A 15,543-nucleotide genomic window follows, 5' to 3' on the forward strand; every position below is an offset into this window, starting at 1 on the left:
GGGATCATGACCTGAGCCAAAGGCAGAGGTTTAAGGACTGAGCCACCCAGGCACCCTTTTAAAAATTTTTTTGAAAGATTTTTATTTATTTGAGAGAGGGAAGGAGGGAGAGGGAGAAAGCACCAGCAGGGGGAGCAGCAGAGGGAGAAGTCCGTTCTCCCTTGAGCAGGGAACTCAACTCAGGGCTGGATTCCAGGCTCCATCCCAGGACCCCGGAATCACAACTGGGGCCGAAAGCAAACACTCAACCTACTGAGCCACCCAGGTGACCCTGATCTTCGGGTCTTGAGTTCAAGCCCCATGTTGGGTGTAGAATTTACATTAAAAAATAAAAAGATAAAATTTGTTTTAATAGAAAAGTAGTTACTATATTTTAAGTGAAAATAGAATTTCTATATGTTTAGTTCGTTTCCGTTTTGTAAATAAAATTATACAGGTATTTGCTTGGAAATAAATCTGGAAGATAAGCAAAAATTAATAGTGGTTACCTTTGGAGAGAAATTTTTGTCCCATTTGATATCTAGAATAAACATGCTATAAACAACAGGAAAATATCTTCTAGCCTTTTCTATGCATATTTAAAAATTAAGCATTTTACAAAATCACAATTGTACTTTTTTTTTTTTTTTTTTTTAAGTTTTTTTTTATTTGACAGAGAGAGAGAGAATGCACAAGCAGGGGGAGTAGCAGGCAGAGGGAGAGGCAGGGTCCTCGATGAGCAAGGAGCCCAGTGCAGGACTTGATCCTAGGACCCTGGGACCATGACCTGAGCTGAAGGCAGACTGAGCCACCCAAGGGTCCCTGTACTAAATAACGTTTTATGTCATGTTATTATCCTGCCTTTAAAAAAAAAAAAACTTCACATAATACCATGTTGTTGAATATTCTTTAAAAAGGTTATTTGTATTGCTGGAATTATAATTCATACATCAGAGTCATCTTATTTAGCTATTACTCCATCACTGAATGCCTAGGTTATCATTTTTCATCACTAAAAAATGCTATAATTAACATTTTAATAAATAAACTATTGGCTACATCTCTGCTTATTTCCATAATGAGGTTCCTAAAATAAGGACTATGGGGTCAAAAGAGAAGACTGTTTTAGTTAAGTCTTACTGACTGAATTCCTTTGAAGAAGTAGTAATACTGAATTGTTTATTCCTTTCAGCTTCAATTCTGCCAGTGTATTTAATTGCCTACTTCTGTATTTTCTATGGAAGTAGCAAGGAAAAAGGGTGAAAAACTTGGGATGCCCATTGCACTAGTAGGCAGAGACCTAGATTCTTTAGGTCCTGGAAAACTCCCAGAAGTCCAGAAGCTTTATTGGTCTTATCTTCAAGATAAGGGAGGGATTTCACAGTCCTAAAATTCTCTAGCTCTCCTCAGGCTACCAGGAGAAATGTGGGGCTCTGCACTGTCAGAAAAGCAGCAAATGAAAATACCCCAGTGAAGGGTATGTTTTCATGGTCCCTTACGAAGAGATACGGTTTTCTTTTTCTTTTTTTAAAAAAAGATTTTTTATTTTTAAGTAATCTCTATACCCAACGTGAGGCTTAAACCCACAACCCCAAGATCAAGTCGCATGCTTCAAGGACTCAGCCAGCCTGCCCTCCCCAAGATATGTTTGTTCATAAGTTAAATAAAGTCTTTAAAAACACTGTTAAGCAGGTATGTCTTATAGCTCAAGGATCTGAGGCCCAGAGAATTTGAGTAACTTGCCCAAGATCACTCAAGTTAAGGGGTAGAGGTTGAAATGAAACCAGTTTTGTGTGGCTCCAAAGTCTGTGTTGTAGACACTTTACAATATTTGGAAGTTGGACAGAAATTATTTATTTATGAGACTGATATCATTGACTACACACACATTCACAAGTTCTACACTGATCTTTTCTCTCCCAAGAATTTTTATTCATACGTATATATAAAGTTTATTTTTTTCATAATCTCCGCACTCAACGCGGGAATCAAACTCATGACCCCAGGATCAAGAGTTGCATGTTCCTCCAACTGTGCCAGCCAGGTGCCCCAAGAATTTTTATTTCAAAGGGCTTAAAAGGTGAAGCATTATTAGCACATTAATTCCAATACCAGAAAAACAGTATAAGCTAAACCACTGGGAATGTGGTTTTATAATTTTATGAAAAAATAAGCCCACATGAATATTAACTTTAGAAGCTAAAGGAATTCTCTCAAAAATGCCTGAAACTATTATGGCAACTTTTTTTCTGCCTGAAGTCTATATTGGCCAGTCCTTTACTTTCCTGTTTCTCTTCTCAGATATTTGAAAAGACACCTTATGAAACTGAAAGCATGTGAAAGTGCAATATTTTAAACAGTTTTACTTGGTTAAATGTTTCCTGGGAATCTCTGTCTTTCCCAGCCTTCTTGTTATTTTTCTTGGTCTCTCTCTCTCTCTCTTTTTTTTTTTTCCACATTAACACTTTGTAGAGCCACCTCGAGACGCGGATTTCCATCACCCATAACAAAAAAATTTTAAGATCATTTCTTGTATCTCCACTCATATGCTTCCAGCTTCAGCATCCTTTGGTGAATTAATCTTTCTAGTTTCAGTAACATGAAGCTACATTAATTTTAAGTGATTACAGGATAACCAGCCCTGCAGGAACCATACATTTGCCAGATAATGCATATTTAACCCCTTCACATTTTCAAGGGTTGTAAAATGCAGCTGTTTTTATAGAAATCAAACAAACCATCCATTATAAGTCTTTAGTATTTTTGTTTTTCTATTTTATTGACTTGGTTGTTTTTGCTATTTTATTCCTGCAGTTTTTTTTTTTTTTTAAGATATAATTTACTTATTTGATAGAGACACAGTGAGAGAGAGAACACAAGCAGCGGGAGTAGGAGAGGGAGGCTTCCCGCTGAACAGGGAGCTGGGACTCTATCCCAGGACTCTGGGATCATGACCCAAACCCAAGGCAGAGGCTTAACAACTGAGCCATTCAGGCACCCCATTCCTGCAGCTTTTACTGAATTCCCCACTCAGCTCCAAAGAGAGCAGGGGCTACGCCTGTCTCACTCACCATCAGATCCCTATCACCCAGCACATAGCAGATGCACAATAAATATTTGTCTCCCTCGGGTTTATTGAGATGTAACATATAATGATAAATATTTGTTGAATGAATAAATGTTTTGTTCTTTCCCTATGGATTGGAAATGACACTTTAAAAAAAATCATATTTTAAATGTAGTATTTCTTTGCTAAGCTTGGACATGACTTTTCACAAACACTGCCTCAGAGCTGGCAACACAAATCAAGGCGCTGTAGAAAACATGGAATGGGGGAGAGAAAAACAGGGGATAAATTTTTGCTTTGGGCATGTCGTTCTGAAATAAGCCAGATTTACTGGCTTAAAAGATTTTTCTCTAGCAGGAAAGCTTTTTTTTCTGAATTACTTTTTTCTTTTTTTCTGAAGACATCACTGCAACATTATCTACTTCTACTGAGTTACAATCTCCTGCAAATGGTATGCTAAGCTGTACCTTACTGGACTTGAAATTTAATTAGTTCTGTTTTTGCGTTCTTTCACAATTCATTTTCTGAATCCATTTTGGGAAATAAATCCATACAGATTTACTCCAAATTGTTCCATTTAATGGAATATTTAGGACATATGGCCACATCTATACGATGCAAGAAATAGTTTTTCCCTGGTCAATTAGAAGACAAGTATATCATGATTAATATGACTGAAATACCATTCTTAGTTATTAGTTCAGGCTACAACAGTCATAACCTGTGCTGTAACTTTGTGCCTTCTCATTGATCCAAAAGTGTGTCCTTCACATCTTTTTTATAACCATGTCCAGTTTTTTGTTTCCTTTCATGTTCAGCAGCTTCTGTTCTCTCTAGTTAGACAATGAAACAAATGGACAGTTTAATATTTGTTTTACCCTCAAGGTCACATATGGGATTCAGAGATTCAAAGCCAAAAATGCAACATTCAGGTACATTACTTCAGGAGGGAGTGAGGAGAACACAGATAGTATAGTTAGTGGCAAAATACTGTATCAAGAAATGTTAAAAATCACAGTAATTTTTGTGTGGGCTTGGCTGACACTTTTTAAACTGGACCACTGTTTCCTTGATTATATTTTTGATGTTTCTCTCTTCTTTTCTTGCTGGTCTCAAAAAATTTTATCAGAGCCTCAGGGACAGGACCTAAATAAATTCTATGTGGTATAACAGAGGGACACAATTTGGGGCCCAGATGTTGCTGGGTGGTCCCCCCCTTATTTGTTTGGTATGAGAAACGCCCGTGTATTTCCAGCTTTTCCGTTAACTTTATGCAACCTTACCGGGATTTTTATCACTTTTCTCTGAGCGCCAAAAGATCCAAAGCAGCAAATGACATAGCCTAAATAAACATAATCTTATATATCGAGGGCTGCGCGGAGTCTCACTCCGTTCTTACAGCAGTGCTGATTCGGGGCATTCTGCTCTCACAGGCTGAGTCCTTTCTGAAGAAACAGTGATTTTTTCCCCCATTCTACTGCGAAGGACGGAATCTGGGAGGGCAAAGGCACGCCAGCATTTCAAGAATGCGCACCTAAACCCCCAGAGGCTCAAGCTCGTTTCACTGGCAATTCCACGAAGGGCGCGCTGCCCTTTTCCGAAGATCGAAATCACCTGTGCAAGGTCGCACATCCACTAGTTACCGCATGCAATCAGCAAGGTCGGGCAGGGCTGCTGGGTTTACGGCCGCTTGGCTCTCGGCGACACACCGGGCCCACCGGGGGCCCCCCCGCAATCTGCGCAATCGCGGGGAGAACGCGCCCTCTCGCGACGGAGTTCCCGCCGCAGCCGGGGCTAGAACAAACGACCTCCCCGGCTGAGAGAAACCCGCGGCGGCGGCGGGGACTGGGGCACCGGAAGGAGGCGGTGCCGGGGCGGCCCGAGGATGCGCGTGCGGGGGATGGGGGCGGGGCGCGCCTATATAAGCCCTGCGCGGCGGAAAGGGCGGGCCTGGGCGAGAGCGGCTGGGTTGGCAGAGCTCCGGGCGCCGCAGACGCCGCCAGCGAGGACAGGGAGGGGAGAGGGAGGAGGCGGGAGGAGGAGACGCAAGTGCGGGGTGGCGCCGGTCCACCTCCGCAGCTCTCCTGGCTCCCGCCGGCTTTCGAAGGCGGGCCCGGGCTGCGGCAGCGGCAGCGGCCTCGGCGGCCTGCGGAGGTGAAGCCGAGCTGCGGCGGCCTGGGTCGACTCGGCGTGGGGAGGCGGCACCCCCGCCCCCTCCCCGGCCAGGGTGGGCAGAGCTGGGTGACCGCGGCGGCGGTGAGGTGGAAGGGCGGCTCGGCATCCTCGGGGCGGGGCCGCCGAGGGCTGGTGGCCAGTGCGTTTTCTTCCAGGTCGACCTCCCCAGAGGCACCTGCAGAAGCGGCCCTAGCCTGGTTCCTTGGCGTCCGGGAGGCTGAGGGAAGGGCGGGGGTCGGTGCCCTCGGGGCGCTGAAGTGGCGCTCCGTAGAGGCGACTGTCACGCCGGCCTCTGCGGGGACTGAGGACCAGCGCCGGCCTGCATGGGGCCTGTTACGCCCTTGGTTTGGGGGTGCTCCGGAAGGGGATGCGCGGGGGTGGAGGGGGTGTGAGGACCACTGACCAGGGCGGTGTACGGCTCTCGAGGAGGAGCCTTTACACTGGTGTTGTGTGAATGGTTATGGCTTAGTCTAAACGGAACGGAAAACCAACCCGGGGCCTTTGCAAGTAACTCGCTACAAAAGTCCAGTGGTGACGGACTTGCCTTGTAGGCCCCAGAACAAGTGAAAGGAAGTTAGGGGTCTTGTTCAAGAAGCCACTCTTGAGTTAGTGAATGAGGCCTTAAAAGAATTGTGTGTTCGGGATGTTCTCTTAAACGGCGTTCTGATTGGGCTTGGGGCTAGTGCTGAGGGATAATGTAAAGAGATTTGAAAGGCTGCCTTAGGGTTCTAATAGGGAGAACTTATTTTTTGTGTGTCATCATTTGACCATAGAAATTATTCAGGATGTGGATTGCCCTTACGAGAAAAGAGGAGCTCTGAAGCCATTGCTTGATTAGCAGTTCTCCATCTGTGGAAAGTTGAGTTTCTGGAAACATCCTCTGTATTGTAGATTTTGCCTACATAAAGGCGTTAGTGCTTGGCCTAATCGCCTGAAAAGTAGTGAAATGGAGACACAGTACCTAATGCATAACTGCGTTTTGAGCTCACTTGTGTAGAAAAGAATTTTGAGGGATTGGGTCTAGACTTCACAGGGAAGTTAAAGCTTCTGTGTATTCCTCTACTCTGAATTTACTTTTATATCTGACTTTTTTCCTCCTTTCTTCAGCTTCATCTGTTTCAATGGTGCAACTCTCTTCATCTCCTTTTGGTTACCAGTCACCTTCAGGCCGTTCAGAGGAGGGAAGAGAGGGGAATATGAAGTCAGCCAAGCCTCAAGTGAACCACAGTCAGCATGGGGAAAGCCAGCGGGCCATGAGCCCCTTGCAGTCTGCTCTCAGTTCTGCTGCCTCTCCTTCCCAAGCATATGAGACATATATTGATAATGGACTCATATGCCTTAAACACAAAATTAGAAACATCGAGAAAAAGAAGGTAACTTTCTCCACCTCCCATCCCCGTATATGTACCATCTTTAATAAGGGTCAGGGAACTGACGTTTTGCTTTCTGTCAGGGCTCATAGATACTCTTTCATAAAAGATAACTAAGCTTGGGATTTAGCTGGCTGAAAACATAAAAGCAGGTTAAATATTAGGTATATTAAGCATTTTCTGTTTGACTTTTCAGCATAACTAAATACAGATATTCTTCATAGTAAAATTATGATGTATGCTGCTGTTGAAATACTTGAAGAGCTAGCAACTTGATGTCAGATTAATTCTTTGAGTGTAGTATTAATGTTTCTTTTCATAGATAACTAATAGCCTGATTTTTTTTTTTTTTTTTTTAGCTTGTTTTCCCTATGACTTTCTGCAGCAGTTGATATTGCAGTATAGCTGCTGCAGTCTTTGGAAGCTTCAGTGATGGTAGTGCCAGAAAATGTTTTAGCACTAGTTTTTGTGTTGCTAGGTGATCCTTCAAGATTGGTAGGTGAAACGTAGAAAGTCTTATAAAGAGACTCCTTGTAATCAGTCTACCGTTAAAGCAAATGCTGATGTAAAGAATCCAACTCATTGCTTGTTTCCTGAGTCATGTAGCCTGTGAAACAGTACTGCACGTTGCTTTGTTGTGTCATGATTCTCTTTTGCTTATGATAGTAAGGTGAGTGAGTGACTATGTGGACCTGGGAACTCTTACATATTTTTATTCTATGACCTAGTTCAACCTTAGGAAAGTTGCTATAATGGAGTATGAAGAGATTAAGTCTAGTTGACTGTTTCTCTTCCTTCCCCCACCCCAAGGTAGTGAAGATAGTGAAGAAGGCCAATTACTAATAGTTTCTCTGTAGCCCTAGCTCTCACCAGTTGTCTTTTGAATGCTTGCAGTTACGCAGCTGATTGCAAGTGTGATAAGGTGAGCTTGCGTGGGTCAGCACAAATTCCCTGCCACCATGGGAAACTAGTCAAAGCAGGATCTATTCAAAGCAGGATGTGTTGATGGAGACTCATTAATGTCTTCCTCCCCAGGGGCAGAGAAACTATGTGAATACTAATTCATACTCTCTAGCTTAACTGCAGTACTTCTTATTAATTTTGAATACTTATCTGGTCAGTACTAATGCTTTCATTTCAAGCTTGTGGGAAAGTACTTTAAAGCTGTAAAGCCAGTATGGGAGGAGCCTAAATATTGCTTTTAGAATACCATAAGTGGGTCCTGTCATTATTATGGGACAATAAATGCCATTTGTGGTATACTGAAATAATCAAATTTAATATGAAAAAGAGCTTTGAATTAAGGCTATTACAATGCTAGAGAAAATACCTTTTACATTTCTGTACTCCATTAAGAAGTTTGCTATTGGAGGGGTGCCTGGGTGGTGGTGCAGTGGGTTAAAGCCTCTGCCTTGGGCTCAGGTCATGATCCCAGGGTCCTGGGATTGAGCCCTGCATTGGGCTCTCTGCTCAGTGGGGAGCCTGCTTCTCTTCCCCCACCTTGTGATCTCTGTCTGTCAAATAAGTAAATAAAATCTTAAAAAAAAAAAAGTTTTCTATTAGACAAATGCTACATAATTCAACAAGTAACTAATACTTCAAGCATGAGGTTGGAGCAGAATTTCTCAGCCTAAATGCCATTGACATTTTGTGCCAGATAATTTTGTTGGTTGGGGGAGGGGCTATCCTCTGGATTGTAGGATGATTAGCAGCATCCCTGACTTCTACCCACAAGGTGCCAGTAGCACTCTCCACCTCCTGTCCATCCTCCAAGTAGTGAGGACCAAAAATAATCTCTAGACATTTCTGTAGATCCCTGAAGGTTAAAATTGTCCCTGATTGAGCACCACTGGGTTAGGGGCATAGGATTGACTAGTTAAGTCCTCTGTGTTAAGTTGTCTGATCATAAATAGGGGCCATGAAGAGAAAAGAGTTTTATTATTGCTTAACCTTTCTAATTCCAGATCAATGTTGATTGTGTGTAGTACATTTTCTGTGACGAACCTTACCTACAATTGCTGCTTGCCTTACATATAGTAAACTATATTCTTACAGATTAATAGCTTACTTCAAGAACTTTGTTTTCATAAGAAGCAGTCTGTTATTTCATTCTTCAGAGTTTTATATCAGACTATAATAGATACATGTTTCTCTTTTGTAGCTCAAACTGGAAGACTATAAGGATCGCCTGAAAAATGGGGAGCAACTTAATCCAGACCAGTTGGTAAGTGGTTTATGATCCTTCAGTCACACTTGCTGGTTTTGTTTTTTGTTTTTGTTTTTTTTTTTTTAATAAAACTTTAAATGAGTTTGGTGAGACCAAATATTTGATAAGACCAGTGAAGAAAATCAACTGGATTTTTCAAAAGACTGTCTTTATGAGATCTTACAGACTTATTTTGTACTAACAGAATGGGGGTGTGGTACAAATGGGGGTGTGGGTTGTTAATTTAAGAGTGAAAATGTAGACCATCACTAAGAGTTAGCCTATGGATTTAAACTTTTGCTAGTGTGGACTGAAGGAGAAGTTGGAGGGAAGACTAATTTTCCACTGTTTACTGATTTATTCTAAAGGGGTCATCTTTCTGCTGTAAAATGTGAAAGAATATTTATTCTAGCTTGCATAGGTTTTCTCCTTTTGCTTCCCCTTAAGCCCTTTTGTGTTTTCTCCCTACTTTTCTAGATTGCTATGTCACCTCTCAGGAGGCATGTTTATCTGATATCTGGCCTTTTTCTTTTTTAAACCTTATTATAAAATATTTGCAACTTTTAAAAATATTGTTTATGGTATACCTGGTAACTGCAAGTTTATCTAATGTTATGAAAGTTTGTGCAATATGGAATTTTAAAAAAGTGTTTAATTGATGTTTGCCTGGTCATATCTCTTGGCTAAGAAGGGACAAAATTATTTGATCTAGTTTGTAGATCTGTTGTCTTCATCTTTTTTAATTAAAATTTTTGGTTGTGTATCACGGATACTGGCATTGAAGGTCTTTTCCCTTGCCATCTTGACTCCTCTTCACTGGCCTAGAATTTTTGTAATGTAGTAAATTATAATTTCACTGAGGCACAGATTTGAATTGTGTGAGCTCTGAGAATGATGTGCTCACATAGCTGGTGAGAGGACTTAGCTGGACATCCAGCATTTCAACATAGCTTTGTTTTCAAGTAGTCATGGTGTGTTCAATAATTTTTAAAGTGATAATACTCTTCTTTATGTAAATATCCTTGAAGGAAGTGTTCTGTTAGAGTAGTATGTGATTTTTGGGAAATAGAGGGTTAGGGTTAGGGAAGTAGGTGGTTCTCTTTGGTAGCTCTTTATGTCAAGGATAAGCTATATTTCTGACTTCCAGTCAGGCAAACTCTGATCTCAGTCTTTGATTACTGTCTTCATAGCTACATGTTGCTTCTCTAGTAGTCACTTTGGTTTTTTTATAATACTTTTTTTAAGGGTTTTTTTTTTTTTTTTTGGGTCAGAATGAGAGAGAGGGAGCAGACAGGCACGGGCAGTGGGGAGAGGCTGTCAGAGGGAGAAGCTGATCAGGGAGCCTGATGTGGGTCTCAATCCCAGGACCCGGGGATCATGACCTGCGCTGAAGGCAGCTGCTTAACCGACTGAGCCACCCAGGTGTCCCTATAGTATTCACTTTGAATTCTCGAGTTGAGTGCTGATAACTGCCACATTTACACTGCCAATAGATAAGTCCTCAGATTCCTATGTTCAGTTGCCTATTTGGCATCTCCTGACTTCACCCTGACCTGTTCCTCCTCTTAGTGATGTCAGTTAATGGCTTGAGAAACTAGAAGGATGGAGTTGGCCAAAAACCTTGGGGAATTTCTCATCTTTCTCCTGATACTACACATCTAGCCTATTAGCAAGGTCAGTTCTACCTTCAAGGTAAATCCAGAAACCGGCCATTTCTCAAATTTCACTTCTGCCATCCGGTCCAAGCCACATCATCTTTCATCTACATTACTGTAATAGCTTCCTCACAGGTTTTTCTATTTCTGCTCTTTCTCCAAGTCTGTTCTCAACATGGTAACTTCAGTAATCTATTCAGATGCAAGTCAGTTGGACATTCCTCTGTTCAGGTCGCCACTGGTTCCCATCATGGTGGCAAAATGTCCTTACTGTGGCCAACAAAGTCCTATGAAAGATGCTCCCTATTTCCTTTCACGTCTTTATTGTCTTTGTTGTGCTTCCATCCCTTACTAACTTTCATTCCAGCTACACTGGCCTTCTTACTGTTCCTCAAACATCCAGGCACGCTTCTGCTTCAGGGCTTTTGCACATGCTGTTCCTAGTGCTTTTTCCCCAGATGTCTAAATGGCTCAGTTTTCACCTCCTTCACCTTTTTGTTTGAAGGTCATCTCAGTAAGGTTTGTCCTGATAGCACAATACCTCCGTTCCCCCATTCAGACTCATTAGCACTTTGTTTTTTTAAGATTGTTTATTTGAGAGAGAGAAAATGAGTGTTAGAGTCGGGGGAGGGACAGAGGGAAAGGGGGAGAGAGACTCAAGCAGACCCTGCACTGAGTATAGAGCCTACTCGGGGCTCCATCCCATGACCTTGAGATCATGACCTGACTCAAAATCAGTAGTCAGATGCTTACCTGACTGAGCCACCCAGGCGCCCTGCCTTGCTTCTCTCACCAACTGTAAAGTTTATTTTGTTTCTCTTTCTCTGAAAATATAGGTCCATTAACGTAGAGATTCTGTCTGTTGCTGTTTTCCTAGTACTTAGGATAGTTTAGAGCGTAAAGTAGACATGTAAAATACTTATTATGTCTAGATTTACTAAATATAAAATGATTGAATGTTAGGTTTTTAGAGATAATTAAGCATACAGTTTGCAGTACTTTTGAGAACTAATATCATATAAGCAATGTATATTTGAGGTAGAAATTTAGAAAATGTGGATAAACGGGAAGAAAAAAAATTTGTAATCTGACTCCTCAGAAAAACTGCCATTAGCAGTGTAGTATTTAATTAAAAAGTTCTAAGTTTTTGTTTCATTTGTGTGTGTGTGTGTGTGTGTGAGTAAAGTGATAGAAGTTTATTAAGTGAAAATAGAGAAAAAGTTCTAAGTGAGAGGGGTCCCAACAGGGTTGTCAAATGTGTGCCTTTAGGATTGGTCTTCTATATGGAAAGCTAACCCAGGAACTTAAAGCCTTTTAACACCTCTATTGGTAACACCTTGAATGGCTTACTTCCTTTTTAGGGGCTGGTAATTCTTTGTTGGTTACAGGTGATTATCATAAAGACACCCACCCACACACCTAGGGCAGGGTGGTCACATTTGTCCCCTTACCTCTGGTTTCTCCACACCTCCATATTTTGGGGTTTCAGTGAGCCTGATCACATAGCCCCCTCTATATCTCTCCCTACCTAGCCTCACCTGTCCCTCATTGATCCTCTCCCTGAAATAGTAACCTTCACTGTGTGTTAGGGAATGGGACCATGACCCCTCTGGCTGCTTCCCGCTGAAATGGGGCAGTGAGCTGTGTGGCAGTTAGAAGATGTCTAGGGGCCAGTCCAGGAGCTTGTGGTTTGGCTCCAGGGTTTCACGATGGGCAGCAAACGGTATATGCATCAGCACGTGCAAAAGGATGAACATGAAGTATTGGGCTCAGAGTTATGATCATATCCCTTAGATAAGGTTCCCAATTCCCAATTTTGTCAAATAGATTAGTGGATATCTTGATCTTATTTAATTGATCACAAATTCCTTTATTAACTAAGTTTTAAAGTTGGTAATAATTCACATAGTTCAGAAATCAGGAAATATTTTTTATCTATTTTTTAGAAGATTCTATTTACTTGTGAGTGTGTGTGCAAGCATGAGTAGGGGGGAAGGGTGGAGGGAGAAGTAGACTCACCACTGAGCACAGAGCCAGATGTGGGACTTTATCCTGGGACTCCAGGATCATGATCTGAGCTGAAGGCAGTTGCTTAACTGACTGAGCCACCCAGGCATCCCTTGTTACTGTATATTGTTATAATTGTTCTATTTTATTGTTAATTTTTACTGTGCCTGATTTATAAATTTCATTGTAGGAATGTATGTATAGGGAAAGAAAAAGTATATGTGAGGTTCAATACTGGAGGGCCTGGGTGGCTCATCGGGCTCTGCTCAGCAGGGAGCCTGCTACCCACCCCCACCTGCCTCTCTGCCTACTTCTGATCTCTCTGTCAATTAATTAAATAAATAAAATAAAATGAAATAAAATAAAATATATAAGGTTCAGTACTGTCTGGTTTCAGGCATCTGTTGGGGTCTTGGAACACATCCCCGGTGGATAAGGGGGAACTATTGTAATGATCCCTAGTAGATTATGTATCTGTCCAGACTTTGTCTCGATAAGCAAGCAGTCCTTGCCTCCTGCTCTTCCCCCATTTTCTATACAATTTGGCTTAGCTATAGATGCTTTTGGGGACTTTATTCTTGCCCTTTCCTTTTTTTTAATAGACTATTTTTTGAGTAGTTAAGCAACCCTGAACAGAAAGTTGGAGTTACAGCCGTTGATCCCATATGTGCACTGCCTCCTCTGCCATCAACATTCCATACGAGAGTAGTAACGTATGTTGTAATTGAACTTAAATTGACACATCTCAAGTCCATAGTTTGCGTTAGGGTTTAGCTCATAGTTTTGTACATTCTGTGGATTTTTGACAAATGTATGATGGCCTGTATCCACCGTTACAATATTATGTAAAATAGTTTCACTGCTCTAAAAGTCTGCCCTGCTCCGGCTGTTCATCCGCTGTTTCCTTTTTTAATACCATGTCAGTGTTTCCATGATAAGTTGTCTTTAAGGATTGAATTGTTCTTTGAAACTCTGAGTCTGGTTCTTTTTCTGGGTGGGAGATATTTGAAAATATTCTCTAATTCTCTCTCTCTCTTTTTTTTTTTGAAATTGATAAGCTTTTTTTTTTTTTTTTTGGGGTAAATTTTTCAAAACTTTTTTTTTATATTCACTTTTTTTTTTTTTTTTTAAAATTGATATGTTTTTTTTTTTTTTTTTGGAGTCAACTTCTCAAAACTTTTCTTTGGAAATCACTTATTTCATCCAGTTTAAAAAATTTTTTTGCACAGTTTGGGGCAAAGTAATTTTTGGTATAAGTCTATGGTACTTTTTGTTTATTTCTAGTTTTGTGTGGTTCTGGCTTTTTTTTTTTTTTAAGATTTTATTTATTTATTTGACAGAGAGAGATCACAAATAGGCAGAGAGGCAGGCAGAGAGAGAAGGGGGGGAAGCAGGCTCTCCGCCGAGCAGAGAGCCCGACGCAGGACTCGATCCCAGAACCCTGAGATCATCACCTGAGCCAAAGGCAGAGGCTCAACCCTCTGAGCCACCCAGGCGCCCCTGTGTGGTTCTGTTTTAAGTTAGCTAGTTTTTTGTTGTTTTTTTAAAGCTGGAGTCTGGGTTTAGTTTTTCTCTTCTCCTTTTATCTTTCTGCTTTTTTTTGGTTTATTTGCTTCATTTTCTAACTTTGAATTGAGTGCTTAATTCCTTTGTTTCCCTTTTTCCCCCATTGGCCTGCATTTAAGGCTGGGAATTTTCCTTCAAGCATTGCTTCAGCTATAAGTTGGATACTGTATTTTCAGTATTATAGGCTAGAAATTTTTAATTTCAATTTGTATTTCTTCTTTAACCCAATGTATGTTTTTAATATTGTAAATAAAGCTGTCTGTGATCTGCCTGGCTGTTATAACGTTTTTTGGTAGTAACTTTGAAGTAACCTGTCAAGACTAAGCTAAAGACTAAAAAGATTTCATTCAGATTTTTAGCATAAACCTAGATTTTTCCTTTGAAACATTGAGAAGATTGTGTTTTTAAGATTTTATTTATTTAAGACCAGGAGAGGGAGCTGGCGTGGGCAGCAGTGCTTGAGCAGGGGGGAGGGGCAGAAGCTGACTCCCTGCTGAGCAAGGAGCTGCCTGTGGGTCTCAATCCCTGACCATTGGATCATGACCTGAGCTGAAGGTCTGGGTTTAACTGACTGAGCCACCCAGGCACCTAGTAAGAAGATTGTCTTTTTTTTTTTTTTTTTAATAAGATTTTATTTATTCATTTGACAGACAAGAGATCACAAGTAGGCAGAGAGGCAGGCAGGGGGTGGGGTGGGGTGGGGTGGGGTGGGGAGCAGGCTCCCTGCAGAGCAAAGAGCCCAATGCAGGGCTTGATCCCAGGACCCTGAGACCATGACCCGAGCCAAAGGCAGAGCCACGCAGGCGCCCTGAGAAGATTGTCTTAATGAGGTTTTTTAGAGACCTACTTAACAACTTTAATGTCCATTTTGTTTCAGCCTGGATTTGAAATGGAGAAGTGAGATTCAAGTGAGTGAGTGAGCAAATAGCAAGGGGCACTTTCAGCTTCATTGAAGTTTTTATTTTTAAAGAATTAGGGTTTGGTACTCATCTCTAGTTGCTAAACTCTGACCCTGTGTTAAATTTACTGCATAATGCAAAACTCATTAAATAATATGGAATGTCTTCTGCTTTGTAGTCCCACAGCAACTGGCCTAGTCCAGGCACATTACCCGAATGTTATGTAGCCTTCCTAATTAATATCCTTGTCTTGAGACCTTCCTTTTCTGTTCACCAGTCCTATTCCCACTAGTGTCCTTCTCTTTTTTTGGTTTGGAAACCAAAGTCTCAGAATATAATTCTGTTCAAAATTTTAAAAATTCTGTTTAGAATCTTCAGCATATTTCAGGCTATAATCATGTTCTGAACTTCATTTTATTATTTCAGCAATAATACATTAAGTATTTTGCTGGGAGGTTCTGTGCTTAGTGTGAGGGATATAACCTAAGGCGCAAATGTGATCCTTGACTTCATGGATATAGTGTGCTAGAAAAGAGAGGTGGGGAATAAGTAAATTCAAATGTGATGGATGTTAGGGTGAAGTACCGAGTGATAATGGATTATAATGAGGAATCTAACC

General features: G+C 41.2%; 1 protein-coding gene across 16 annotated transcripts in view; it reads left to right on the forward strand.

Annotated features, from left to right (window-relative positions):
• Positions 1–5,005: 5,005 nt before the first annotated feature.
• Positions 5,006–15,543, forward strand: part of CAPRIN2 (caprin family member 2) — a 47,646-nt gene continuing 37,108 nt past the window's right edge. For 10 of the 16 annotated variants that reach the window (XM_032855141.1, XM_032855143.1, XM_032855147.1 and 7 more), the window contains exons 1-3: positions 5,089–5,200; positions 6,329–6,594; positions 8,753–8,815. In XM_032855141.1, the coding sequence (XP_032711032.1) occupies positions 6,343–6,594; positions 8,753–8,815 (315 nt within the window). In that variant the 5' untranslated portion in view covers positions 5,089–5,200; positions 6,329–6,342. The other 6 variants (XM_032855149.1, XM_032855151.1, XM_032855156.1 and 3 more) reach the window with 3 other exon arrangements.

The sequence above is a fragment of the Lontra canadensis genome, unplaced genomic scaffold (genome assembly GCF_010015895.1).
Source record: "Lontra canadensis isolate GAN:19392208 unplaced genomic scaffold, GSC_riverotter_1.0 scaffold9, whole genome shotgun sequence".
Classification (NCBI taxonomy): domain Eukaryota; kingdom Metazoa; phylum Chordata; class Mammalia; order Carnivora; family Mustelidae; genus Lontra; species Lontra canadensis.